We start from the raw sequence: 26,427 nt of genomic DNA on the forward strand, positions 1-26,427 counted from the left end.
CCCGTTCCCCATCCCAGTGCCCCGTTCCCCATCCCAGTGCCCCGTTCCCCATCCCAGTCCCCCCGTTCCCCATCCCAGTCCCCCCGTTCCCCATCCCAGTGCCCCCGTTCCCCATCCCAGTGCCCCCGTTCCCCATCCCAGTGCCCCGTTCCCCACGCCGGTGTCCGCAGTGCGGCCCGTCCCCGCACTACAACTCCCGGCGTGCTCCGCGGCGGGCCCGGCCAGCCCCGGGAGGCCGCGGCAGCGGGACGAGGCCGCAGCGGCGGCTCCGCGGGGCCGGGCCATGGAGAGCCCCGGCGGCAGCGGCTCCCTGCGGGGCGACATCAGTGCGTGGGCACCGGCCGGGCTGGGGACACCTCGGGGAACAGCTGGGGAAGGAGCCGGGAAGCGGAGCCGCGCCGGGAACCGACGGGAGCTGCGCGGAGCGGCGGGTTTGGGGGGGTTAAAGGATGGGGTTTGGGGCTCGCAGGGCGGGTTAGGTGGTTAGAGCGTGGCTTGGGGTGTTACGGACTGGTGTGGGGGTTAAAGGATGGGCTTTGGGGGCTGCAGGACGGTTTTGGGGTTTAGAGGGTGATTTTGGGTGTTAAAGAGTGGTTTGGGGGTTAAAGGATGGGGTTTGGGAGCTGCAGGACGGTTTTGGGGTTTAAAGGGTGATTTTGGGTGTTACGGACTGGTTTGGGGGTTAAAGGATGGGCTTTGGGGGCTGCAGGACGGTTTTGGGGTTTAAAGGGTGATTTTGGGTGTTACGGACTGGTTTGGGGGTTAAAGGATGGGCTTTGGGGGCTGCAGGACGGTTTTGGGGTTTAAAGGGAGATTTTGGGTGTTACGGACTGGTTTGGGGGTTAAAGGATGGGCTTTGGGGGCTGCAGGACGGTTTTGGGGTTTAAAGGGTGATTTTGGGTGTTACGGACTGGTTTGGGGGTTAAAGGATGGGGCTTTGGGGGCTGCAGGACGGTTTTGGGGTTTAAAGGGAGATTTTGGGTGTTACGGACTGGTTTGGGGGTTAAAGGATGGGCTTTGGGGGCTGCAGGACGGTTTTGGGGTTTAAAGGGAGATTTTGGGTGTTAAAGAGTGGTTTGGGGGTTAAAGGATGGGGTTTGGTTTTGCAGGACGGTTTTGGGGTTTAGAGGGTGATTTTGGGTGTTAAAGAGTGGCTTGGGGGTTAAAGGATGGGGTTTGGGAGCTGCAGGACGGTTTTGGGGTTTAAAGGGAGATTTTGGGTGTTAAAGGATGGGCTTTGGGGGCTGCAGGACGGTTTTGGGGTTTAGAGGGTGATTTTGGGTGTTAAAGAGTGGTTTGGGGGTTAAAGGATGGGCTTTGGGGGCTGCAGGACGGTTTTGGGGTTTAGAGGGTGATTTTGGGGGTTAAAGGATGGGCTTTAGGGGCTGCAGGACGGTTTAGGGAGCGAGGGGCCTCTCGCAAGGAAAGGGATAAGAGGATGCGCTGGGGACAGCGTCATGACACCGGGAACGATCCATGTTCCTCCCTAATTCATGGGAACGATCCGTGCTCCTCCCTAATTCCCGGGGAACGATCCGTGCTCCTCCCTAATTCCTGGGGAACGATCCCTGTTCCTCCCTAATTCCTGGAGAACGATCCAAGTTCCTCCCTAATTCCCGGGGAACGATCCCTGTTCCTCCCTAATTCCCGGGGAACGATCCCTGTTCCTCCCTAATTCCTGAGGAACGATCCGAGTTCCTCCCTAAATCCCCGCGTGCGGTGTTGTGGGGCTGTGGGATCGGGATCTTCCCACCTTGGAGCCGCGGGTGGCCAAATCCCGGCCGGGCCAGCGGCTGCTCCCGGGGTTCGTGTCCCGATTCCCGGGGCAGGGACACCTCCCACTGTCCCCGGCTGCTCCAGCCCCAGGGTCCAGCCTGGCCTTGGGCATTCCAGGGATCCAGGGGCAGCCCCAGCTGCTCTGGCAATTCCAGCCCAGCCAGGAATTCCTAATTCCCAAGATCCCATCCATCCCTGCCCTCTGGCAGTGGGAGCCATTCCCTGTGTCCTGTCCCTGCAGGCCTTGTCCCCAGTCCCTCTGCAGCTCTCCATCCTCATTTGGATTTGCTTCTCCCAACATAAAAACCACAAAGAGCTCCAGGCAAGGAAAACCACCCCGCCCAGGGATACAGGCAAGGGAAAGAGGATCTCCCAAACCAAGGGGGAAAAATCCCTGTGAAAATGAAAGTGTTGGGACTCAGAATTCCCTTTTTTTTTTTTTTTTTTTTATGGAGAGGCCGCATTAGCACACGGAGCTGTTTTTGCTCAGGGCCACCTCCACGGCGAAGCCCACCTGAGAGGAGGTGGCATTGTCACCTCCGGGTGCCACCGGAGCCTGAACTGCCCCGTGCTGGGTGCTGAGCACACGTGTTACGGTGGGAACTTCTCCTTTTTCCAAGCTCCGTGGACTTCGGGGAAAGGATTTTACAGTTGGGCTGAGTTTTTCCATGATCCCAGCTCCTTTTCCATGTTCCTGCAGGAATCCAGAGTTTGGAAAGGGATTTTGGAGCTGGGCTGAGTTTTTCCTTGATGCCAGCTCCTTTTCCATGTTCCTGCAGGAATCCAGAGTTTAGGAAGAGATTTTTGGAGGTGGGCTGAGTTTTTCCTTATTCCCAGCTCTTTTTCCATGTTCCTGTAGGAATCCAGAGTTTGGAAAGGGATTTTTTGAGTTAGGCTGAGTTTTTCCTTATTCCCAGCTCTTTTTCCATGTTCCTGTAGGAATCCAGAGTTTGGGAAAGGATTTTTTGAGTTGGGCTGAGTTTTTCCTTGATCCCAGCTCTTTTTCCATGTTCCTGCAGGAATCCAGAGTTTGGGAAGGGATTTTTTGAGTTAGGCTGAGGTTTTCCTTGATCCCAGCTCCTTTTCCATGTTCCTGCAGGAATCCAGAGTTTGGGAAAGGATTTTTTGAGTTGGGCTGAGTTTTATCTTGATCCCAGCTCCTTTTCCATGTTCCTGTAGGAATCCAGAGTTTGGGAAGGGATTTTTTGAGTTGGGCTGAGTTTTTCCTTGATCCCAGCTCCTTTTCCATGCTCCTGTAGGAATCCAGAGTTTGGGAAGGGATTTTTTGAGTTGGGCTGAGTTTTTCCTTATTCCCAGCTCCTTTTCCATGTTCCTGTAGGAATCCAGAGTTTGGGAAGGGATTTTTTGAGTTGGGCTGAGTTTTTCCTTGATCCCAGCTCCTTTTCCATGCTCCTGCAGGAATCCAGAGATTGGGAATGGATTTTTTGAGCTGGGCCGACTTGCTCCTTGCTCCCAGCTTTCCTTGTTTCTCCAGGAACCCTGAGTTTGGGAAGGAATTTTTTGAGTTGGGCTGAGATTTCCCTTGATCCCAACTCTTTTTCCATGCTCCTCCTGGAATCCATATCTCCATGGAACAATTTGGGCTGGAAGGGTTGGAAACCCTCCTTGTTCCATCACCTTCCACCATCCCAGGTTGCTCCAAGCCCGGCCCGCGACAATTCCAAGGACGGGACAACCACACCGTCTCTGTGAATTCCACCCCGGCTCCTCCCCGCCAGAAATCCCATCCTGTGGCATGCCCAATACCCATTTTCTTTTCCCACGCCCACGATTTTACGGGCGAACTTCCCGATTTCCCCCCCCCCATCACCCCGCCCACCACCCCCGGTCTTCCCCAGGTTTCTGGGCCGACCGGACGCCGGTGCACGAGGCCGCCCGGAGAGGGGAGATCCTGCAGCTGCAGCAGCTGATCGAGAGCGGCGCCTGCGTCAACGCCGTCACCTACGACTCCATCACGCCCCTGCACGAGGCCAGCCTCCGGGGACAGACCCAGTGTGTCAAACTGCTGCTGGACGCCGGGGCCCAGGTGCGCGTCCCGCTCCGATCCAGCTGGGAACTGGCCTGGATGGGGCCGGGCAGCTGTTTGTGGGACCTGGCCCGCCCCGTCAGCTCTAGGGATGAAGTGGGATGGAGGCTCTGGGTGGACTTGTCCCGGGTTTGGGTCTGCAGACCGAGAAAGTCCAGGGGAGGGAAGGTCCGGGGTCATTCCAGGGTCATTCCAGGGTTATTTCAGGGCAATTCTGGGGGCAATTCCGGGGGCAATTCCAGGGTTATTGCAGGGACATCCATTCCAGGGCAATTCTGGGGCCATTCCAGCTCCAGGGGAGCTGGGAAGGGTCTGGAGTGGCTGAGGGAGCTGGGAAGGGAATGGAGCCCCAGGAGAGGCTGAGGGAGCTGGGAAGGGAATGGAGCCCCAGGAGAGGCTGAGGGAGCTGGGAAGGGGCTCAGCCTGGAGCAGAGGAGGCTCAGGGGGACCTTGTGGCTCTGCACGAGTCCCTGACAGGAGGGGACAGCCGGGGGGGTCGGGCTGTGCTCCAGGGAACAGGGACAGGAGGAGAGGGAATGGCCTCAGGGGGGATTTTGGGGAATTGCCTCCTGGAAAGGGCTGTGCAGCCCTGGCACAGGGGTGGAGTGCCCATTCCCGGGGGGATTTAAAGCCCTGTGGATGTGGCACTTGGGGACACGGCAGCCTTGGCAGTGCTGGGATGGGTGGATTCCATCCTAGGAAGTCTTTTCCAGCCCCCATGATTCCCTGGCTCCAGCAATCCCATCCCAGCAAGGAAGGGAGCTGGAGAAACCATTCCCAGTGGGGTTTGTGTGGAAGGCTCATCCCACCCGTGGCTGTGGGAGGCTGAGCCAGGCTCAGGGGTGCCCAGGGCTGATTCCAGCTGGGCATTCCATGCTCTGGAGCAGCTCAGCATTCCCTGATCCCAGTTTGGATCCCTCAAGCTGGGCCAGGGGAGGTTTGGATTGGGTTTTAGGAACATTTCTCCATGGAAAAGGTGGTCAGCCACTGGAACTGCCCAGGGCAGGGGTGGAGTCCCCATTCCTGGGGGGATTTAAAGCCCTGTGGATGTGGCACTTGGGGACACGGCAGCCTTGGCAGTGCTGGGAATGGTTGGGTTCCATCCTGGAAATCTTTCCCAACCCAAATGATTCCCTGGCTCCGATCATCCTGCCCAGGAGAAGGAGGAGGGAGCAGCGGATCAGCAGAATTCCAAGGAATTCCACCATTCCTTGAGGATGGTTTGTGCACAGTGTGGAGGGAAAACTCAGCATTCCTTGGATTGGGAACTGATTCTGGGAGCTGCAGGAGTGCCTGGTTGAATTCCGTGCTGAAGGGGTGGGAGTTCACCAGGGCAGGCTGGGAATTGCCAAGGGTTGGAGGGCAGGGATCATCGATCCCCTCTGGACCTTCCAGTCCTGGGCCATCCGTGCTGTCTGATCCCATCCCTGGAGTTTGCCCCATGGATCCGGTGCCATTCCCAAGTTTCTCCTTCCCTGAGTTTGCCCCATGGATCCGGTGCCATTCCCAAGTTTCTCCATCCCTGGAGTTTGCCCCATGGATCCGGTGCCATTCCCAAGTTTCTCCTTCCCTGAGTTTGCCCCATGGATCCGGTGCCATTCCCAAGTTTCTCCTTCCCTGAGTTTGCCCCATGGATCCGGTGCCATTCCCAAGTTTCTCCTTCCCTGAGTTTGCCCCATGGATCCGGTGCCATTCCCAAGTTTCTCCTTCCCTGAGTTTGCCCCATGGATCCGGTGCCATTCCCAAGTTTCTCCTTCCCTGAGTTTGCCCCATGGATCCGGTGCCATTCCCAAGTTTCTCTTTCTTTCCTTCTCCTTCTTCCCAAATGTTTCTTCCTTTTCTTTCTCTTAACTTTTCCCCATGGATCCGGTGCCATTCCCAAGTTTCTCCTTCCCTGACTTTCCCCCATGGATGTGCCACTTGGGGATTGATCAGTGCTGCCTTTACCATTGCTGCTTCATCCAACCTCCACCCCCTTCCAAATCACTCCCAGCCTTCAGAATTCCATGATCCCGGGATACCAGCTGAGATTTTCCCTGGTTTTAACCTGATCTTCTCTGCTTTTAACCTGCTTTTCCCTGCTTTTCCCTACTTTTAACCTGCTTTTCCCTGCTTTTCCCTACTTTTAACCTGCTTTTCCCTGCTTTTTCCCTACTTTTAACCTGTTTTTCCCTGCCTTTCCCTGCTTTTAACCTTCTTTTCACCTGCTTTTCCCTGCTTTTCCCTGTTTTTCCCTACTTTTAACCTGCTTTTAACGTTTTATGCTGCTTTTAACCTGCGTTTAACCTGCTTTAATCGTCCTTTTCCTTGCTTTTTCCCGGCTTTTAACCTGCTTTTCCCTACTTGTAACCTCATTTTCCCTGCTTTTTCCCTGCTTTTAACCTGTTTTCCCTACTTTTAACCTGTTTTTCCCTACTTTTAACCTGTTTTTCCCTGCTTTTTCCCTGCTTTTAACCTGTTTTTCCCTGCTTTTTCCCTGCTTTTAACCTGTTTTTCCCTGCTTTCCCCTGCTTTTAACATGTTTTTCCCTGCTTTTCCCCTACTTTTAACCTGTTTTTCCTGCTTTTAACCTGTTTTCCCTACTTTTAACCTGTTTTTCCCTGCTTTTAACCTGTTTTTCCCTACTTTTAACCTGTTTTCCCCTGCTTTTAACCTGTTTTTCCCTGCTTTTAACCTGTTTTTCCCTACTTTTAACCTGCTTTTAACATTTTATGCTGCTTTTAACTGCGTTTAACCTGCTTTAATCGTCTTTTTCCTTGCTTTTTCCCTGCTTTTAACCTGCTTTTCCCTACTTGTAACCTCCTCTTCCCTGCTTTTTCCCTGCTTTTAACCTGTTTTCCCTACTTTTAACCTGTTTTCCCTACTTTTAACCTGTTTTTCCCTGCTTTCCCCTGCTTTTAACCTGTTTTTCCCTGCTTTCCCCTGCTTTTAACCTGTTTTTCCCTGCTTTTTCCCTGCTTTTAACCTGTTTTTTCCTGCTTTTAACCTGTTTTTCCCTACTTTTAACCTGCTTTTCCCTACTTTTAACCTGCTTTTCCCTATTTTTAACCTGCTTTTCCCTATTTTTAACCTGCTTTTCCCTACTTTTAACCTGCTTTTAACATTTTATGCTGCTTTTAACTGCGTTTAACCTGCTTTAATCGTCCTTTTCCTTGCTTTTTCCCTGCTTTTAACCTGCTTTTCCCTACTTGTAACCTCCTTTTCCCTGCTTTTTCCCTGCTTTTAACCTGTTTTCCCTACTTTTAACCTGTTTTCCCTACTTTTAACCTGTTTTTCCCTGCTTTTCCCCTGCTTTTAACCTGTTTTTCCCTGCTTTCCCCTGCTTTTAACATGTTTTTCCCTGCTTTTTCCCTACTTTTAACCTGTTTTTCCCTGCTTTTAACCTGTTTTTCCCTACTTTTAACCTGCTTTCCCCTGCTTTTAACCTCCTTTTCCCTGCTTTTTCCCTGCTTTTAACCTGTTTTTCCCTACTTTTAACCTGTTTTTCCCTACTTTTAACCTGCTTTCCCCTGCTTTTAACCTCCTTTTCCCTGCTTTTTCCCTGCTTTTAACCTGTTTTTCCCTACTTTTAACCTGTTTTTCCCTGCTTTTAACCTGTTTTTCCCTACTTTTAACCTGTTTTTCCCTACTTTTAACCTGCTTTCCCCTGCTTTTAACCTCCTTTTCCCTGCTTTTTCCCTGCTTTTAACCTGTTTTTCCCTACTTTTAACCTGTTTTTTCCTGCTTTTAACCTGTTTTTCCCTGCTTTTTTCCCTGCTTTTGCCCGCTGTCCCGCAGGTGGACGCGCGGAACATCGACGGCAGCACGCCGCTGTGCGACGCCTGCGCCTCGGGCAGCATCGAGTGCGTGCGGGTGCTGCTGTCGCACGGAGCCAAGGTCAACCCGCCCCTGTACACGGCCTCGCCCCTGCACGAGGCCTGCATGAGCGGTAATTCCAGGGACATGGATAATTCCAGGGCCATTCAGGGGCAATTCCTGGGACATTCATTCCAGGGCCATTCAGGGGCAATTCCGGGGTCATTCCAGCATAATTCCAGAGTCATTCCGGGGCCATTCTGGGGCAATTCCGGGGCCCTTCCAGGGTCATTCCAGGGCAATTTCAGGGCATTTCTGGGGCAATTCCAAGGTCATTCCAGAGTCATTCCAGGGCAATTTCAGGGTCATTCCAGAGCCATTCCAGGGCATTTCTGGGGCAATTCCTGGGACAGTCATTCCAGGGCCATTCAGGGGCAATTCCGGGGTCATTCCAGGATAATTCCAGAGTCATTCCAGGGCAATTACAGGGTCATTCCAGGGCCATTCCGGGGCAATTTCAGGGACATTCGTTCCAGGGCCATTCCAGGGCAATTCCAGGGCATTTCTGGGGCAGTTCCTGGGACATTCATTCCAGGGCCATTCTGGGGCAATTCTGGGGTCATTCCAGGATAATTCCAGAGTCGTTCCAGGCCCATTCCGGGGCCATTCCAGGGCAATTCCGGGGCCCTTCCAGGGTCATTCCAGGGCAATTTCAGGGCATTTCTGGGGCAATTCCAGGGACATTCATTCCAGGGCCATTCCAGGGCATTTCTGGGGCAATTCCAGAGTCATTCCAGGGTCATTCCAGGGCATTTCTGGGGCAATTCCAGAGTCATTCCAGGGTCATTCCAGGGCAATTCCAGGGCAATTTCAGGGTCATTCCAGAGCCATTCCAGGGCATTTCTGGGGCAATTCCTGGGACATTCATTCCAGGGCCATTCCAGGGCCATTCAGGGGCAATTCCGGGGTCATTCCAGGATAATTCCAGAGTCATTCCAGGGCAATTACAGGGTCATTCCAGGGCCATTCCGGGGCAATTTCAGGGACATTCATTCCAGGGCAATTCCAGAGTCATTCCAGGGTCATTCCAGGGCCATTCGAGAGCAATTCTGGGGTTATTACAGAGCCATTCCGGGGCAATTCCAGGGACATTCATTCCAGGGCCATTCTGGGGCAATTCCAGGGCCATTCCAGAGCAATTCCAGGGTCATTCCGGGATAATTCCAGGGCAATTCCAGGGACATTCATTCCAGAGCAATTCCAGGGTCATTCCCGGGATAATTCCAGGGCAATTCCAGGGACATTCATTCCAGGGCAATTCCAGGGTCATTCCAAGGCACTTTGGGGCAATTCCAAGGTCATTCCAAGGCACTTCTGGGGCAATTCCAGGGTCATTCCAAGGCATTTCCAGGGTCATTAATTCCAGGGGAATTCAAGGACAGTTTCAGGGTCATTAATTCCAGGGCCATTCCCAGGCAATTCCAGGGCCATTCGATCCCATTTTTCCCTGCAGAGACCCCTCTGATCCCATTTCTGATCCCATTTTTCCCAGCAGAGCAGGAATTCCTGGTTTTCACTGGGAATTCCATCCCAGTGTAGTGGGAATTCCATCCTGGTGGGGCAGGAATTCCCAGATTTCATTGGGATTTCCCTGGTTTTCAGTGGGAATTCCACGCCGGTGGGTTGGGACTTCCCAGTTCTCAGCGGGAATTCCCAGATTTCATTGGGATTTCCCTGGTTTTCAGTGGGAATTCCACCCCGGTGGGTTGGGACTTCCCAGTTCTCAGCGGGAATTCCCAGATTTCATTGGGATTTCCCTGGTTTTCAGTGGGAATTCCACCCCGGTGGGTTGGGACTTCCCAGTTCTCAGCGGGAATTCCCAGATTTCATTGGGATTTCCCTGGTTTTCAGGGGGAATTCCACGCCGGTGGGTTGGGACTTCCCAGTTTTCAGCGGGAATTCCCGGATTCCCTGTCCCCAGGCAGCCCGGAGTGCGTGCAGCTCCTGATCGAGGTGGGTGCCAACCTGGAGGCTCACGACTGCCACTTCGGGACGCCCCTGCACGTGGCCTGTGCCCGGGAGCACCTGGACTGTGCCAAGCTGCTGCTCCAGGCAGGTACGGCCTTCCCGCCTCCGATCCACCTGGGAGAGGCTCGGGAATCACTCTGGGAGACGGCTTCCCTCTGGTCCCGTCCCTGATCCCATCCTGGATCCCGTTCTTCCCTGCACTGACCCCTCTCTGATCCCATTCCTGATTGCTTTTCCCTGGCTAAATCCCCCTTTTCCCTGGCTAAATCCCCTTTTCCCTGGCTGAATCCCCCTTTTCCCTGGCTAAATCCCCCTTTTCCCTGGCTAAATCCCCTTTTCCCTGGCTGAATCCCCCTTTTCCCTGGCTAAATCCCCCTTTTCCCTGGCTAAATCCCCTTTTCCCTGGCTGAATCCCCCTTTCCCTGGCTAAATCCCCTTTTCCCTGGCTAAATCCCCCCTTTTCCCTGGCTAAATCCCCTTTTCCCTGGCTAAATCCCCCCTTTTCCCTGGCTAAATCCCCTTTTCCCTGGCTAAATCCCCTTTTCCCTGGCCAGATTCCCTTTTCTCTGCCAGGATCCCCTTTACCTTGGCCTGAATTTCCTTTTCCCTGGATAAAAATTCCCTTTTCCCACCTAGATTTCCTTTTCCCTGAATAAATTCCCTTTTCCTGCCTGGATAGCCTTTTCCTTGGCCAAATCCCCTTTTCCCTGGTTAAATCCTGTTTTCCCTGCCTGAATTTCCTTTTCCCTGCCTGGATTTCCTTGTCCCTGGCTAAATCCCCTTTTCCCTGTCTGGGGCCCCTTTTCTCTGGCCAAATCCTCTTTTCCCTGGCCAAATCCCCTTTTCCCTACCTGGATTTCCTTATCCATGCCTGGATTCCCTTTTCCCTGGTTAAATTCCCTTTTCCTTGAGATAAACCCCCTTTTCCCTGCCTGGATTTCCTTATCCATGCCTGGATTCCCTTTTCCCTGGTTAAATTCCCTTTTCCTTGAGATAAACCCCCTTTTCCCTGCCTGGATTTCCTTATCCATGCCTGGATTCCCTTTTCCCTGGTTAAATTCCCTTTTCCTTGAGATAAACCCCCTTTTCCCTGCCTGGATTTCCTTATCCATGCCTGGATTCCCTTTTCCCTGGTTAAATTCCCTTTTCCTTGAGATAAACCCCCTTTTCCCTGCCTGGATTTCCTTATCCATGCCTGGATTCCCTTTTCCCTGGTTAAATTCCCTTTTCCTTGAGATAAACCCCCTTTTCCCTGCCTGGATTTCCTTATCCATGCCTGGATTCCCTTTTCCCTGGTTAAATTCCCTTTTCCTTGAGATAAACCCCCTTTTCCCTGCCTGGATTTCCTTTTCCCTGGCTAAAACCCCTTTTCCCTGGCTAAATCCCCTTTGCCCTGGCCAAATCCCCTTTGCCCTGCCCGGATCCCCTTTTCCTGGCGGGATTCCTCCCCTTTCCCCCTGCCAAGCCCCCTTTCCCACGCCGGGATTCCCTGTGCCACGGCCAGGAGCCAACGTGAACGCTGCCAAGCTGCACGAGACGGCGCTGCACCACGCGGCCAAGGTGAGGAACGTGGACCTGGTGGAGCTGCTGGTGGAGTTCGGGGGCAACATCTACGCCCGGGACAACCGGGGCAAGAAACCCTCGGATTACACCTGGAGCAGCAGCCCCACGGCCAAGTGCTTCGAGTTCTACGAGAGTGAGTGGGGGAGTCCGCTTTGTCCTGGGAGTTTGGGCTTCAAATCCTCCTTGTCCGGGGAATCTGGCCATCAAATCCCCTTTGTCCTGGGAATTCAGTCACCAAATCCCCTTTTTATTGGGAGTTCGGCCATCAAATCCCCTCTGACCTGGGAATCTGGCCATCAAATCCCCTTTGTCCTGGGAGTTTGGCCATCAAATCCCCTTTTTCTTCGGAATCTGGCCATCAAATCCCCTTTTTCCTGGGATTTTGGCCATCAAATCCCCTTTGTCCTGGGAATTTGGCCATCAAATCCCCTTTTTATTGGGAGTTCGGCCATCAAATCCCCTTTTTCTTCAGAATCTGGCCATCAAATCCCCTTTGTCCTGGGAATCTGGCCATCAAATCCCCTTTGTCCTGGGAATTTGGCCATCAAATCCCCTTTGTCCTGGGAATCTGGCCATCAAATCCCCTTTTTCCTGGGAATTTGGCCATCAAATCCCCTTTGTCCTGGGAATTCAGTCACCAAATCCCCTTTTTATTGGGAGTTCGGCCATCAAATCCTCTCTGTCCTGGGAATCTGGCCATCAAATCCCCTTTGTCCTGGGAGTTTGGCCATCAAATCCCCTTTTTCTTGGGATTTTGGCCATCAAATCCTCTTTGTCCTGGAAATTCAATCATCAAATCCGATTTTTATTGGGAGTTTGGCCATCAAATCCCTTCTGTCCTGGGAATCTGGCCATCAAATCTCCTTTGTCCTGGGATTTTGGCCATCAAAATCCCTCAGTCCTGATAATTTGGCCATCAAATCCCCTTTTTCCTGGGATTTTGGCCATCAAATCCCCTTTTTCTTCGGAATCTGGCCATCAAATCCCCTTTGTCCTGCGAATTTGGCCATCAAATCCTGATCCAGCTGGATTTGGGGATCTCTGAATCCCTGGTGTTCTTTGGGTTGGGAGGATTTTAATATCCAAGGATACCCCAAGGTGCTCCAAGCCTGGCCTTGGACATTCCAGGGATTCCAGCTTTTCTGGGAATTCCAGAGTTTGCAGCTGCCAGGAATTCCTCTGGAATTTCTTCCCAACACCAGCTTCACTTGGATTTTGATTTTTCCTTGGACTTTTTATCCTTACATCTGGGATCAGATCCAGGGCAGGTGTGGGTTTGGGAGGTTGGGACTGATTTTGTTCCTTCCCAAAGCAGAGATGAGGATTGCCCTGATGGAAACCTGGAACTTTGGGATAATCCGGGTTGATCCCATTTCTGATCCCTTTTTTCCCTGCAGAGACCCCTCTGACCCCATTTTTATCCCATTTACCCCATTTTCTATCCCTTTTTCCTGTTTTTATCCCATTTTTCCCATTTTCATCCTGCTTTTCCCTGCAGAGACCCCTCTGATCCCATCTCTGATCCCTCTGATCACGTTTTTATTCCATTTTTCCCATTTCTGATCCCATTTTTCTCTGCAGATGCCCCCCTCTGATCCTGTTTTTGATCCCATTTTCCCATTTTTATCCCATTTCTGATCCCATTGTTCCCATTTTCCCATTTTTATCATGTTTCTGATCCCATTTTTATCCATTTTTATCCTGTTGTTCCCGTTTCTGATCCTGTTTTCCCATTTTCCCATTTCTGATCCCATTTCCCCATTTCTGATCCCATTTTCCTGTTTCTGATCCCATTTTCCCATTTTTATCCCATCTCTGATCCTGTTTTTCCCCTTTTTATCCTGTTTCTGATCCCATTTCCCATTTCTGATCCCGTTGTCCCGTTTCTAATCCCATTTTTATCCCGTTTCTGATCCCGTTTTCCCGTTTCTGATCAGTTTTCCCGTTTTTATCCCGTTTCTGATCCCGTTCTGCCATTTCTGATCCCGTTTTTATCCCGTTTCTGATCCCATTTTCCTGTGTCTGATCCCATTTCCCCATTTTTGATCCCATTTTCCCATTGCTGATCACGTTTTCCCATTTTTATCCTGTTTCTGATCCCATTTTCCCATTTCTAATCCCATTTTGATCCCATTTCTGATTCTGTTTTCTCGTTTCTGATCAGTTTTCCCGTTTTTATCCTGTTTCTGATCCCATTTTCCCATTTCTGATCCCATTTCCCCATTTTTGATCCCATTTCTCTGTTTCTGATCCCATTTTCCCATTGCTGATCCGGTTTTCCCATTTCTGATCCCATTTCTGATCCCATTTTCCCGTTTTTATTCCGTTTCTGATCCCGTTTTTATCCTGTTTCTGATCCCATTTTCCCATTTCTGATCCCATTTCCCCATTTCCCGTTTTTTATCCCATCTTTGATCCCCTTTTCCCATTTCTGACCCCATTTTTATCCTGTTTCTGCTCCCATTTTTATCCCATTTCTGACCCATTTTGATCCCGTTTCTGACCCTATTTTTCCGCTTTTTATCCTGTTTCTGATCCCGTTTCCCATTTCTGATCCCGTTGTCCTTTTTCTGATCCCGTTTTCCCATTTCTGATCAGTTTTCCCGTTTTTATCTCATTTCTGATCCCATTGTGCCATTCTGACCCCATTCCTGATCCCATTTTCCTGTTTCTGATCCCATTTTCCCATTGCTGATCCTGTTTTCCTATTTTTATCCCATTTCTGATCCTGTTTTCTCATTTTTGATCAGTTTTCCTGTTTTTATCCCATCTTTGATCCCCTTTTCCCATTTTTGATCCTATTTTTATCCTGCTTCTGATCCCGTTTTCCCATTTCTGATCCCATTTCTATCCCATTTTGATCCCGTTTCTGACCCCATTTTGACCCCATTTTTGTCCCATTTCAGATCCCATTTTTATCCCATTTTTATCCCGTTTCTGCTCCCGTTTTGATCCCGTTTCTGAGCCGTTTCTGCTCCCGATTCCGACCTGTTTTGACCCCATTTCTGATCCCATTTTTATCCCATTTCTGACCCGTTTTGATCCCGTTTCTGCTCCCATTTTGATCCCGTTTCTGCTCCCGTTTCTGATCCGTTTTGATCCCATTTCTGACCCGTTTTTATCCCGTTTCTGACCCTTTTCTGCTCCCGTTGCTGACCCGTTTTGATCCCGTTCCTGACCCGTTCCCATGCCGTTGTTTCCCTAGAGACCCCTCTGAGCCTGGCCCAGCTGTGCCGGGTGACCGTGCGGCGCGCGGCCGGCCAGCGCGGCCTGGACAAGATCTCCAAGCTGGAAATTCCCCCCAGGCTCATCCAGTACCTCTCCTACAACTGACAGAGCCAGGAGAAACCCTGGAATTCCCGGGAAGAACCCCACAGGATCGGAGGATTTCTCCTTCTCTTCTACCTCCCCCCCAAAAACCCCGTTTTAATTTAATTTCAGGCACTGCTGTAAATAGGATTTGTCAGGAATTCCTCTTTTCTGTGAGTTTTCTTGGAATTTCCCGGGTGGAATTTTAGGTGGGATTCCCTGATTTTCCCGGATTTCCTCGGTGGGATACAGCCAGCGGGGAGGGAAATGGGATAACCGGGGAGTGGGAATCATTCCAGCTGGGAAGTCCGTGCCCTGGAGCAGCTCTGATCCCATTTCTGATCCCATTTTTCCCTGCAGAGACCCCTCTGATCGCATTTCTGTTCCCATTTTTCCCAGTTTTTTCCCATTTTTCCCTGCAGAGACCTCTCTGATCCCCTTTTACGGTCCCGTTTTTCCTGGTTTTATCCCATTTTGATCTCATTTAGCCCATTTCTGATCCCTTTTTTATCCCATTTTTCCCTGCAGAGACCTCTCTGATCCCAGTTTTCCCATTTTTATCCCGTTTTTCCCGGCAGGGATCATCCATCCCCTTTTGGACGATCCAGCCTGGAATGATCCAGGACCCCTTTTCCTGCTGGCTGCAGAGGGACTGGGAGGGGGAATCCTTGGATTCCCAAATCCTTGGGTTTGGATGGGATCCCACCCTTGGGAATAACTCCAGTGACAGCTGCGAGCCCTGCTGGTGGCAAATTAATTCCCTGTTAATTCATTAATTCCCTAAATTAACAATTCCCTAAATTAACAGTTTCCTAAATTAACAATTCCCTAAATGAATTCCCTAAATTAATGAGCTCAGGGCTAATTAGAGGCACTGCAGCTCATTTATTTAGGGAATTTTTAGGGTTTTCCAGGGGCATCCAGAGGCTTTGGATCAACACCAGGGATGAGGAGAGGCCTGGGATTGGCTGTGTCCCAATCCCATTCCCAGTCCCAATCCCATTCCAATTCCCATTCCAATTCCCAGTCCCAGTCCCAATCCCATTCCCAGTCCCATTCCCAGTTCCAATCCCATTCCAATTCCCAGTCCCATTCCCAGTTCCAATCCCATTCCAATTCCCAGTCCCAATCCCATTCCAATTCCCATTCCAATTCCCATTCCCAGTCCCAATCCCATTCCAATTCCCATTCCAATTCCCATTCCCAGTCCCAATCCCATTCCAATTCCCATTCCCAGTCCCAATCCCATTCCAATTCCCAGTCCCATTCCCAGTCCCATTCCAATTCCCATTCCCATTCCTTTCCCATCCCCAACCCCCTTCCTTCCCCATTCCCAGTCCTTTCCCACATCCCAGGACATTCCCTGATCCCAGATTTGATTTCCCCCTCCCTCGAGATCCCATGGGATACAGCAGGGCTGGGTTCTGCCTGGAAGTTCGGGAATTTTGGGATTGATTTTCCCCCTTTGGAGCTCTTTTCCCAATGCCAGACTGGACTGGGATTCCAGGGATTGGGATTCCAGGCCTGAATCCCAGCAGCAATTCCTGGAGTTCCTTGGGCACCTGGGGCTTTGTCCTTGGATGTTTGAGCTGGGATTCTCCTCCCCCTTCCAGGTCTTCCATTTTTTTCCCAATAATCCTGGAAAATCCCAGAGTTTCCCCACGAGAACAAGCTCCTGCAGAAGTCCTGGAATCCACTCGGGATCCAGGCTGGGAATGCTGAGCTGGGGCTGAATGCACTTTATGGGGTTTTCATTTCATTTATTCCTCCCTTCCCCGTTTCGGCCTGAAAACCCCAAACCCTGCTGTTCTCATCCCGAGTTTTGGGCTGGGATTCCCGGGAATGAGGAATTGGGGAAGCTCAGGGACGCCCCAGAGGGGGTTTTATTTTTGTGGGATTCATCCCTGGCAACGGCAGGAAAAAGGTTTTGTGGGAGAGTTTAGGGATCCCAAATCCCTTCTTAGGGATCCCAAATCCCTTTGCAGGACCCCAAATCCCTTTTGAGGATCCCAAGTTCCTTTTTAGAGTTCCCAGATCCCTTTTTAGGGTTCCCAAATCCTTTTTTAGGGTTCCCAAATCCCGTTTTAGGATCCCAGATCCCTTTTTAGGGTTCCCAAATCCCTTTTTAGGGATCCCAAGTCCCCTTTTAGGGTTCCCAAATCCCTTTTCAGGATCCCAGATCCCTTTTCAGCATCCCAGATCCCTTTTTAGGGTTCCCAAATCCCTTTTTAGGTGGTTTTTCCAACCCTCCCCGCACGGGTACACTAATGGAATTACAAAATCCAAGTTTCCCTTGGAAAAGCAGAAAGATTCCTTGGAGAAACAAGAAGAAATTCCCCAAATCCCGTGGATTCCTCCTTCATTTCCCCCTGATTTTGGAGCCTTTCTGGGGGATCCCAAAGTTTGGAGGTTTTTATTTCAAATCCATTGGAGGAATTCCTGCTGCTGGGATTTAGGAGAGCTTCAGGCGCCATCCTGGAATTCCAGCTTGGAAAACTGGGAATGACATGTGGGCTGTGGCCTCTCCTGATCCATGAATTGCTGGGAATAATTCCATTTATCCCATTTATCCCATTAATTCCAATTCCAAGCCAATCCCAGTTTATTTGATCCCAGCTGGAATTTTTTGGGATCTTCCCTGCATTTTTAGGAGCATCTGGATCTCCTCTGGATCAAGGTTTGGAATGAAAACCTCGGCGAATCCAAGGACCCAAATCCCTCTTGGATCCCAGGGCTTGGGGGGGTCTTTCCTGGGGATTTGTAGGATTTTGGGATTTCTGGGAATGCCAGAAGCAGCTGAATCCTTGGAATAATGGGAATAAACTCCTGGATTGGGCCTCGTTGGTTTTTGGGTCACTTTGGGACAATCCCTTCACCCTTTATTCCCAAATCCAGGCCTGGATCCATCCCAAATCCCACCAGGCCATTCCTGTTTTATCCTCCCCTTCCCAGGCTTCCCAAATTCCAAACCCAGCTGAAAATTTCGGGATAATTCCTCTTCCCTGGGGGTTTCCTGTGGATTTAGCAGGGCAGGGAATAATCCAACATTAAAAAAAAATCCAGCTGGGAACAAGGATTTCTCTTCTCCATGGAAATATTTGGGATTTCTCCTGGCTGGAATTGGGAATGGAGAAGAGGAGCTGGATCCTGGCAGCTTTTCCCAAAATTTGAAGTTTATCCTGGGAAAACAAGGTGGGATTGAAGCCATTCCTTGGGAAGCTGGAAAAATTTCACTCCTGGATCCCCTGGATGAGGGAAATCCCTGCAGGGTTTGTGCTGCAGCATCCCACATCGCTGGAAAAACTGGGAAAGGGACAACTCCCACCAGAACCAGGACTGGCATTCCTGCTTTCCACCTGCGGGGGTCTTGGTGTGAGGGGAAAAAATTCCCAGGAGTTTTCCTGAGCTCTGCATCCCTCAGATCCTCTGGAATGGGGCAGGAGCAAAGCTGGAATTCTGTCCCGCCTCTGGCTTTGGGAAGAAATCCACCCAAACACCGGAAATCCGGACAATTTTCCTGAGCTTTTCTGCAGGGGATCCTGCAGATCTTTTTGGTGCCCAGCCCAGATTTTTGGGTGGATCTGGGGAGTCGGGAGAAAATCCCTGGAGCACCAGGTCGTGGTTTTAACCCCAAAATCGACATTTTCCAACCCAGCCCTCAAACCCACAGCAAAGCCCGGGAGGGATCCAATCCCATGGATTTCTTGGGATTTCTGGAGAACTGGATGAATCCTTTGGCTTTTCCCACCCCTCCTGCACGTCACCAGGGACAAAATCCTTGGATCCCAAAAAAAACCCCAAACTCCCTCACTTTGAGATGGGTCCTGAGCTTTTGGTGGTGCCCTGAAACCAAGATCCCGGATTTTCCCTGGATTCAGGCACTCGGGAAGTGCTGGAAAGGGGAAGAACTCTTCAGTGCTGGGAATTTGGGCACCTGGAATTCATTCCTGATTAAAGCTCGGGAAGGGTTCAGGTTATTCCTGATTAAAATTCACTCTGGAAAAGTCTCACCCGTGTCCGGCTGTTGGTGTGGGACCTGCCCAGGAATCCTCTTCCTTCAGCAGCCCCATCCCGAATTCCAGGGCTGGGAGAGCTGGGAATGCTCCCCTGGAGAGGAGAGGGCTCCAGGGAGAGCTTCCAGCACATTCCAGCCCCTAAAGGGGCTCCAGGAGAGCTGCAGAGGGACTGGGGACAAGGCCTGCAGGGACAGGACACAGGGAATGGCTCCCACTGCCAGAGGGCAGGGATGGATGGGATCTTGGGAATTGGGAATTCCTGGCTGGGCTGGAATTGCCAGAGCAGCTGGGGCTGCCCTGGATCCCTGGAATGTCCAAGGCCAGGCTGGAGCAGCCCGGGATGGTGGGATTGGAATGGGATGGGATTTGAGGTCCCTTCCCACCCAAACCCTTCTGGGATCAAGAGGGCTCAGAATCCATCCCGAGGGATTTTTATGGAAGTTGGGGATGGAAAAGAGAGGGGAGACCCTTCCTGGAGTCCTTAGATTCCCAGTGAAGCCCCCGGATCCCAAAATTCCTTCCTGGAGCGGAGTCGGGGTGGGGATGGATCCAATCCCAGGCTGGGAGAGCTGGGAATGGAGGGGATTCCCTGGGAAAGGGAGATTGGGGTGGGATCTTGGGAATTGGGAATTCCTGGCTGGGCTGGAATTGCCAGAGCAGCTGGGGCTGCCCCTGGATCCCTGGAATGCCCAAGGCCAGGCTGGAGCAGCCTGGGATAGGGAATTGTCCCTGCCCATGGAATGGGGCTGGAATTGGGTGATCCTGAAGGTCCCTTCCCACCCAAACCATTCCACGAGTCCATAAAAAAACCCCACAATGTTCATCCCCTTCCCAAAACCTTTCATTCCTCATTTCCCAGGAAAAACCTGGGAAGAAAGGCTGGGGCTGGGGAATCTTCCCAGAGAAATCCTGGGCTCTGGAAGGAATCAGAGGCTGGAAACATTTCAAGGAAACAGGGAGGGAAAGGATGCTCTGGGAAAAACGGGATAATCCCTTTTTTTTTCCCTAAGGAATGATCTCCAGCCGACTTCCCCACCGGGTCCTTATCCCGGAGCCGGCTGGGATGGGGAAGAGCTGCCCGTGGATTTTTGAGGAGGAATTTTTGGGAGGATTTGTGGAAAATCTCCCAACTCGGCAGGGTTCGGATGCGGGAGCCTCTTCCCGGCGCGGCGCCGCTTGGCGGAGCTGCTCCCCCCAGGAAAAGCTCCCGAAACTCCGGGGATGGGAATTCCCAACCAGCAGGGTCTGCACCAGCCCCGCTCATCCCAAATCCTGGGGAAACGTGGCAAATTCTGCTCCCTCAAACAAGCCCCGGCGGTTTCCCGTGGGAGGGAGGCGAAGGAACCGCGAATCCCAAATTCCCTTCGATCCCGGCAAAGCCCAATCCGCAAACACGGGCCCCGCTAATCCTGGGTTTGGGAATTCGGGATTTTTTTTTTTTTTTGGGGAACAACAAATCGCCTCCAGAGGGTTCAGTTCCCACCCCCAGACTCCAATTCTCACGGTCTCAAAAAGACTTGGAATTCCCAGATCTGTAATAAAATTCCCCCTGGTCTGGGCTCAGGGCAGGTGCATTTTTAAGGAGAAAAGCAGGAATTTCGGGAAAGACTTGGATAGGGAGGGAAGGAGGAGCACAGGGCAGGTTGTGCCTCCTTGGATAGGCTGAAAATCGGGAAAATCGGGGAAATTTGTTATTCCTTCTTTTCAGTTTTGCCTGGTGTTTTTTTTTTTTTTCCCTCCTTCCCAGAGTTGATTTGGGATTAGTTTGGGAATTTCAGGTGAATTTTTAATTAAGGAAAAAGTGGAGCTGGGAATGGGGGGGGGGATGGGGTGGGAATTTTAATTGTTTATCCCTGGGGGTGTTTTCTGGAGCAGCAGCCCCATCCCCTCCTGCTTATCCCGGCGGAAAAAAGAGGGAAAAGATTCCCAAAATCCCGTCGGGCTGGGCCGCGGTGACGCGGGGCTGGCGGCCCGCGGGGCTGAGCTCATGTTCCTATGAATTCCCGCTTGTTAAAATTCCTGACAGCTCCAGCGGGGCTGGAAAACCGAGCGGCTCCGGTTGCACTTAACCCCTGCAGGGATTCCCGACTTCCTGAGGAACTGTGGGCTGGAGAGGGTTTTCATTGGAGTCCACCCCCTGCAGGTCGGTGGTCGCCACCCTATGGAATCTGCGGGATTTGGGATCGTTCCCGATGTTCCCAAAGCCCTCCAGGCGCCTCCACACTCCTTTTCCAGATGAATTCCCTCCCAGCCGGCCGGGCTGGAGCCACCTCTGCCCATCCTGGGGTGCTGGAATTCCCTGCTTGGAGTTTTGGATTTCACGCTCCCGATGCCCTCGGGATTGATCCCCTGGGGAATATTTTGGGAATTGGAGTTTGGAAAAGCCCTGGGCAGTGGAAGGGGAGCCCTGTGGAATGTGGAGGCAGCTGGAGGAGCCACGAAGCCTCGGCAAAATCCCTTGGGATTTACCTTGGGAATGCCGGGGAATGGGATGGAGGGGCTGGGGAGGCCCCTCCTTGCAGGAGCACCGGGATTGTCTCGTCCCAAAGCCTTGTCCTTGTCCCCTGGTCCCACTTGTTCCTCTTCTTCCCACTTTTCCTCGTCCCACTGGTCCCTTCTCCTGGTGCCACCTGTCCCCATCTCCTGGTTTCTTCAGGTCCCCTTTTTTTGTCCCGTTTTCCTCCTGTTCCCATTTATCCCCAGCCCAAAGTTTTGTCCTTGTCCCCTTGTCCCTTCTCCTGATCCAGCTTTTCTCCATGTCTTCCTCCCACTTTTCCTTGTCCCCTGGTCCCATCTTGTCCCTTCTCTTGTCCCCATCTCCTGGTTTTTCCATTTCTCCCACAGACGGGATTTTCTCCTTTCACAAATTACCCAAAAGTGGAAAACCAGGGAGAAAAATCCCTTTAAAACAAACAAACATCCCTGGGAAACGGAACCGTTTCTTTATTCCATGCTTTGGCCACATTTTCCCCTCTCCTGGTTCTTCCTGTCCCCAATTCCTGGTCCCTCCTGTCCCCTCCCTTGTCCCCAGCTCTGCTCTCTTTTCCCCTCTCCTCATCCCATTTGTCCCCTCTCCTTCTCCTCATCCCCATCTCCCTGTCCTGTGGGATCATCTGGGATAGGAATCACCTGGAATGGGTCCGGAAGGATCATCCAGTTGGGATTTGAGGTAGGAATCACCTGGGATGGGTCCTGGGAGATCATCTAAAACAGGACATGGGGTAGGAATAACCTGGGATGGGATCTGGGGGGTCATCCGGAAGAGGGATAACCTGGAATGGATCCTGGAGGATCATCCAGTGTGGGATTTGGGACAGGGGTCACCTGGGATGGGACCTTGGAATCATCTGATCTGGGAACCGGGATAGGAGTCACCTGGAATGGGTCCTGAAGGATCAGCTACTGTGGGATTTGGGGTAGGGGTCACCTGGGATGGGTTCTGTGGGGTCATCCGGTGTGGGATTTGGAGTAGGGATAATCTGGGATGGGAGCACATGGAATGTCAGATGAGGGATCCATGGAATGGGCCATGAGGAACCCCTGGCATGGGACCTGGGCTGGATTTAGGGTGGGACATGGGGATCACCTTTTTCCCTCTCCTCATCCCATCTGTCCCCTCTCCTTCTCCTCATTCCCATCTCCCTGTCCTGCTTGTCCCCTCTCCTCATCCCCTGAGTTCCATGAGGGATTAATGCCAAAAAAATTAATTTGGAGATAAACCCAACCCCTCCAGCCCCAAAATCAGGGATTTTCTCCCAAAGCTTTCCCCCATCTGGTACAACCTCAGTCTCAGTGTTGGAGCCGGCACCAAATTTTTCCGTTCTCCATCATTTTGGCCATCCCTGGACAATGTTTCCCACATTTCCCCGTGGCTGATTTTGGGATGATTTGTGTGGTTTTTTTCATTTCTCCCACAGACAGGATTTTCTCCTTCCACAAACAACCCGAAAGCGGAAAACCAGGGAGAAAAATCCCTGTAAAACAGGTTACAAAAACACCCCAGGGAAATGGAACCGTTTCTTTTTTTCCAAAGCAAACATTGGAAAAGCGAGTTGATAAATGGATTTTTGGGCTTTGTTTTTATCCCCCCGTGCAGAACCTGCCTTGATTTCCCAGCCCAGCTCCCCATCCCCAACCCCTCACCCCACCAACCTGGAGCAATCCCGCTTCTGGAGCCGTTTTTCCAGACTTTTTTCTGGCAGCTGGACGTGGAGGGGCCTCCTCTTCCCGTAGACATTTCCCAGGCACCACGTCATGTTTGCTCAGGGGCAGAGTTATTGCTGGGGAGGGGGCAGGGAGCCACGGATCCAGAGGCTTGGAAAGGGGAAAAATGGGGAAAACCAGGGAAAAAAAAATCCTGCTTTTCCTTTGGGAAAACATTGGGAGGTCTTGGCGTTGCTTTCCCAAATTTAATTATTGTTTTTTTAAAGCCTCGTTGTTGAAACGGGATGGAAACATCTCAGGTTGCTAAAATTAAAGGGAATGGGGAGAATTTGGGATTAATTCCACAGGACTGGAGCAAACATCTCCGGTCCTTTCGGATGGGGGATGCTGGAGGGGGGGTGGTTCTGAGCTGCTTTTTTTCCTTAAAAATCCCATTTTAGGGGTAAAACGATGTCCAGGCGAGCAGGGAAAGGGGAGCAATGGGGGCAGAGTTGGATTCGTGGTTTTGGGTGGTCCTGGAGCCCTCAGCGGATTTTTTTTTTTTGTTGGGAAATACCTGGAAAAGTGTAGGGAGATTGTCTGTGGTGGAGGTGGGAGCAGCTGCCACAGTCTGGATCCAGGAGATTTCCCCTCCAGTCACATCCCAAGGGATCCCCCCACCAGTCACATCTCATTCCAGGTGATCCTCATGTCCCACCCTAAATCCAGCCCAGGTCCCATCCCAGGGGTTCCTCATGGCCCATTCCATGGATCCCTCATCTGACATTCCATGTGCTCCCATCCCAGATTATCCCTACTCCAAATCCCACGCCGGATGACCCCACAGAACCCATCCCAGGTGACCCCTACCCCAAATCCCACAGTAGCTGATCCTTCAGGACCCATTCCAGGTGATTCCTATCCCGGTTCCCAGATCAGATGATTCCAAGGTCCCATCCCAGGTGACCCCTGTCCCAAATCCCACACTGGATGATCCTCCAGGATCCATTCCAGGTTATCCCTCTTCCAGATGATCCCCCAGATCCCATTCCAGGTTATTCCTACCCCATGTCCTGTTTTAGATGATCGCCCAGGGACCCATCCCAGGTGATTCCTATCTCAAATCCCAACTGGATGATCCTTCAGGACCCATTCCAGGTGATTCCTATCCCAGATGATCCCACAGGACCATTCCAGGTGATTCCCTATCCCAAATCCCATACCAGATGATCTTCCAGGATCTATTCCAGGTGACCCCTATCCCAGATTCCACAGCGGATGAACCCCCAGGTCCAATCCCAGGTGATCCCTGTTCCACATCCCATCCATCAATCCCCATCCCAGGCACAGGAAACATGCTGACCAAGCTTTAGGGTGGAAAATCGGGATGTGGAGGGATCAGGGAGAGACCAGGGATCCTCCAAACTTCCCAGGCTCCAAGTGCATCCCCTGGACCTAAATTAATTTAATTATTAACCAACACCGGATGGAATTCCATTGGTCATGGATCTGCTGGGCTGGATCCTGCAATTCCATCAGCTCCTTCTCCTCCAGAGGGACACTTTGGGGAGGAAAACCTGGATTTGGGAAGGAAAATCCCCTCCTTTTCCTGCTGAAAAAAAGGGACCATCCTGTCCATCCATGTGTCCAGCCCAAGGGGTGCTGGTGGGAATTTCCCACCGCTCTCCTGAGCACCACATCTGGGGAAAAATGGGAAAACATGGATGAAGTTTCTCCGTTGTTGATGGAGCTGCCGGGCCGGGATACAGGCTCCCGTTCAGCATCATCGTTAGGAAAAACCATCCCAGGAGAAGTGGAGTGGAAAAAATGCTCCGGAAATTAAACAACCCAAAAATAGAAGAAGAAAAAAAAGGTCAGGACTAAAAATATCGGGATCGGTTTGGAGTTGGATCCTGGCATGAAATAAATAATCCAGGTTTATGGGGAGGACTAATTTTAGCCATTCATTACAACAGCCCGGCGTGAGCCTGGAATTTTTTCCAGCTGGATTTTGCTGGATTTAGGGATTTTGGGGCTGGACTTTGCCCCGCTCCCATCCTGGGAGTGTGAGGAAGAAGGTGCTGGGAGCGAGCGTGGGTGTGCTGGGCTCTGCCAGGACCCGCCCGGTTTTCCCGGGAAAACAACTGGGATTGCCAAAGTTCCCAGCCCCAGGGATGGGCTGGAGCCGAGGGTGAAGCCGTGGCGGATCCGAAGTTCCCCACGGAGCAGCTCGGCCCCGTTTGCTCGTTAGCAACGGAGCATTAATTGGAGTCATTAAAATGAATTTTCCTTCCAATTCCTCTGTGGAGGGAATGATCCCATCCCAGGATTCCCCCTTGTTGTGGGGAAACTGAGTCACAGCGAGTTTGGAATTGCAGCCAGGAAAGGTGAATCCTGCTCTGCTCAGCTTTGGGATGAGGATTAGGGATAAATCCAGCTTTTCTTAGCTTGGAAGAAGGAAAAGGACCCCTGAGATCCTGGGGGTGGAGACAGATCCCAAAAGTGATGAGATGTGGGATGGGGAAGGCCACATCCTGGTCCCCAGCATCTTTCCAGCTTATCGGGAAGAGGGATGGAATGGGAAGAGGATGGAGAAGAGGAGGGGTTTGAACCTGACCAGGATGATTTGAGGGAATATTTTTCAGCAGGGATCCCAAGGGGAAGCCAAATGAAGTAGCCACCAGGATGTGGGGGGACGTTTTTATTGGACTCAGGGATGTCAGGGAATTTTCAGTGGCCTCTGGAATATCTATAGACACGAGACATCCCATGGGGACCCCAAATCCATCTGCATCCCACATCTGATGCAGACGCCGGTTGGTGACGCTCCAACTGGGATAAAAGAGGATTTTTCCAACGTGGAGAAGGCGGGAGGGGATGGAGGGGCTGGGGGAGAACCACCACAACCTCAGTTCCCTATGGGAAAAAAAGTGAAGGAAAAATTAAAAAAAAAAAGGTAAAGCACCACAAAAATGGATTTTTCCAACCACCAACATGAGGAGGGGGAGCCAAGATTTGGGGATTTTCCACGGATGCTGCGTCCCAGGGAGTTACCTGCGGAATGGAGCTGGAGGTGGCCGACGGGGGCCGTCACTTCTCCGTCATCATCCTCACGAACTCCTCGTAGTTGACCTGCCCGTCGTTGTTGCAGTCGGCCTCCTTGATCATCTCGTCCACCTCCTCGTCCGTCAGCTTCTCGCCCAGGTTGGTCATGACGTGCCGCAGCTCCGCCGCGCTGATGTAGCCGTTCCCATCCTTATCGAAAACCCGGAAAGCCTCCCGGATCTCCTCCTCGCTGTCCATGTCCCTCATCTTCCTGGCCATCAGCGACAGGAACTCCGGGAAGTCGATGGTGCCGCTGCCGTCGGCGTCCACCTCGCCCACCATGTCCTGCAGCTCGGCCTCGGTGGGGTTCTGGCCCAGCGAGCGCATGACGGTGCCCAGCTCCTTCGTGGTGATGCAGCCGTCGCCGTCCCGGTCGAAGAGGGAGAAAGCTTCCTTGAATTCCGCGATTTTCTCCTCCGACAGCCGCTCGGCCATGGTGCTTCCCGCCGGCACGCGGCTCTGTCCCGGCACGTCGAGGCGAGGCGGGGAGGAGGAGATGGAGCCTCCTCCCTCCCAGTGCCTCTCCCTGGATCGGCAGCGGGAGGAGGAGGAGGCAGCAATGGGAATGGATCCAGGAGGTCTGGGAGCTGGGGAGGAAGAGTGACCCAACCCCCTGGGGCCAGCCTGGCTCTCGTCGCGCTGCTC

At 52.0% G+C, this 26,427-nt stretch overlaps 2 protein-coding genes across 4 annotated transcripts; one reads left to right on the forward strand and one right to left on the reverse strand.

The window, feature by feature from the left end:
- Window positions 1-239: 239 nt before the first annotated feature.
- Window positions 240-19,353, forward strand: ASB13 (ankyrin repeat and SOCS box containing 13). Of its 3 annotated transcripts, none has more exons than XM_068189359.1 (6): window positions 240-326; window positions 3,636-3,823; window positions 7,601-7,751; window positions 9,600-9,734; window positions 11,151-11,342; window positions 18,041-19,353. In XM_068189359.1, the coding sequence occupies exons 1-6, from the start codon at window positions 284-286 to the stop codon at window positions 19,336-19,338; spliced, it is 2,007 nt and encodes a 668-aa protein (XP_068045460.1). In that variant the 5' UTR covers window positions 240-283; the 3' UTR covers window positions 19,339-19,353. The 3 variants fall into 3 exon arrangements, with proteins under 3 accessions (XP_068045460.1, XP_068045462.1, XP_068045461.1); XM_068189361.1 differs by lacking the exon at window positions 18,041-19,353 and adding an exon at window positions 14,651-14,866; XM_068189360.1 differs by lacking the exon at window positions 18,041-19,353 and adding an exon at window positions 14,415-14,582.
- Window positions 19,354-25,390: 6,037 nt separating this feature from the next.
- On the reverse strand, window positions 25,391-26,398 carry LOC137474931 (calmodulin, striated muscle). Its single transcript, XM_068191993.1, has 2 exons — window positions 25,732-26,398; window positions 25,391-25,593 (listed from the first exon to the last, which is right to left on the reverse strand). The coding sequence occupies exon 1, from the start codon at window positions 26,215-26,217 to the stop codon at window positions 25,768-25,770; it is 450 nt and encodes a 149-aa protein (XP_068048094.1). The 5' UTR covers window positions 26,218-26,398; the 3' UTR covers window positions 25,391-25,593; window positions 25,732-25,767.
- Between the last annotated feature and the right edge of the window lie 29 nt (window positions 26,399-26,427).

Source organism: Anomalospiza imberbis, chromosome 5 (assembly GCF_031753505.1).
Source record: "Anomalospiza imberbis isolate Cuckoo-Finch-1a 21T00152 chromosome 5, ASM3175350v1, whole genome shotgun sequence".
Classification (NCBI taxonomy): Eukaryota; Metazoa; Chordata; class Aves; order Passeriformes; family Viduidae; genus Anomalospiza; species Anomalospiza imberbis.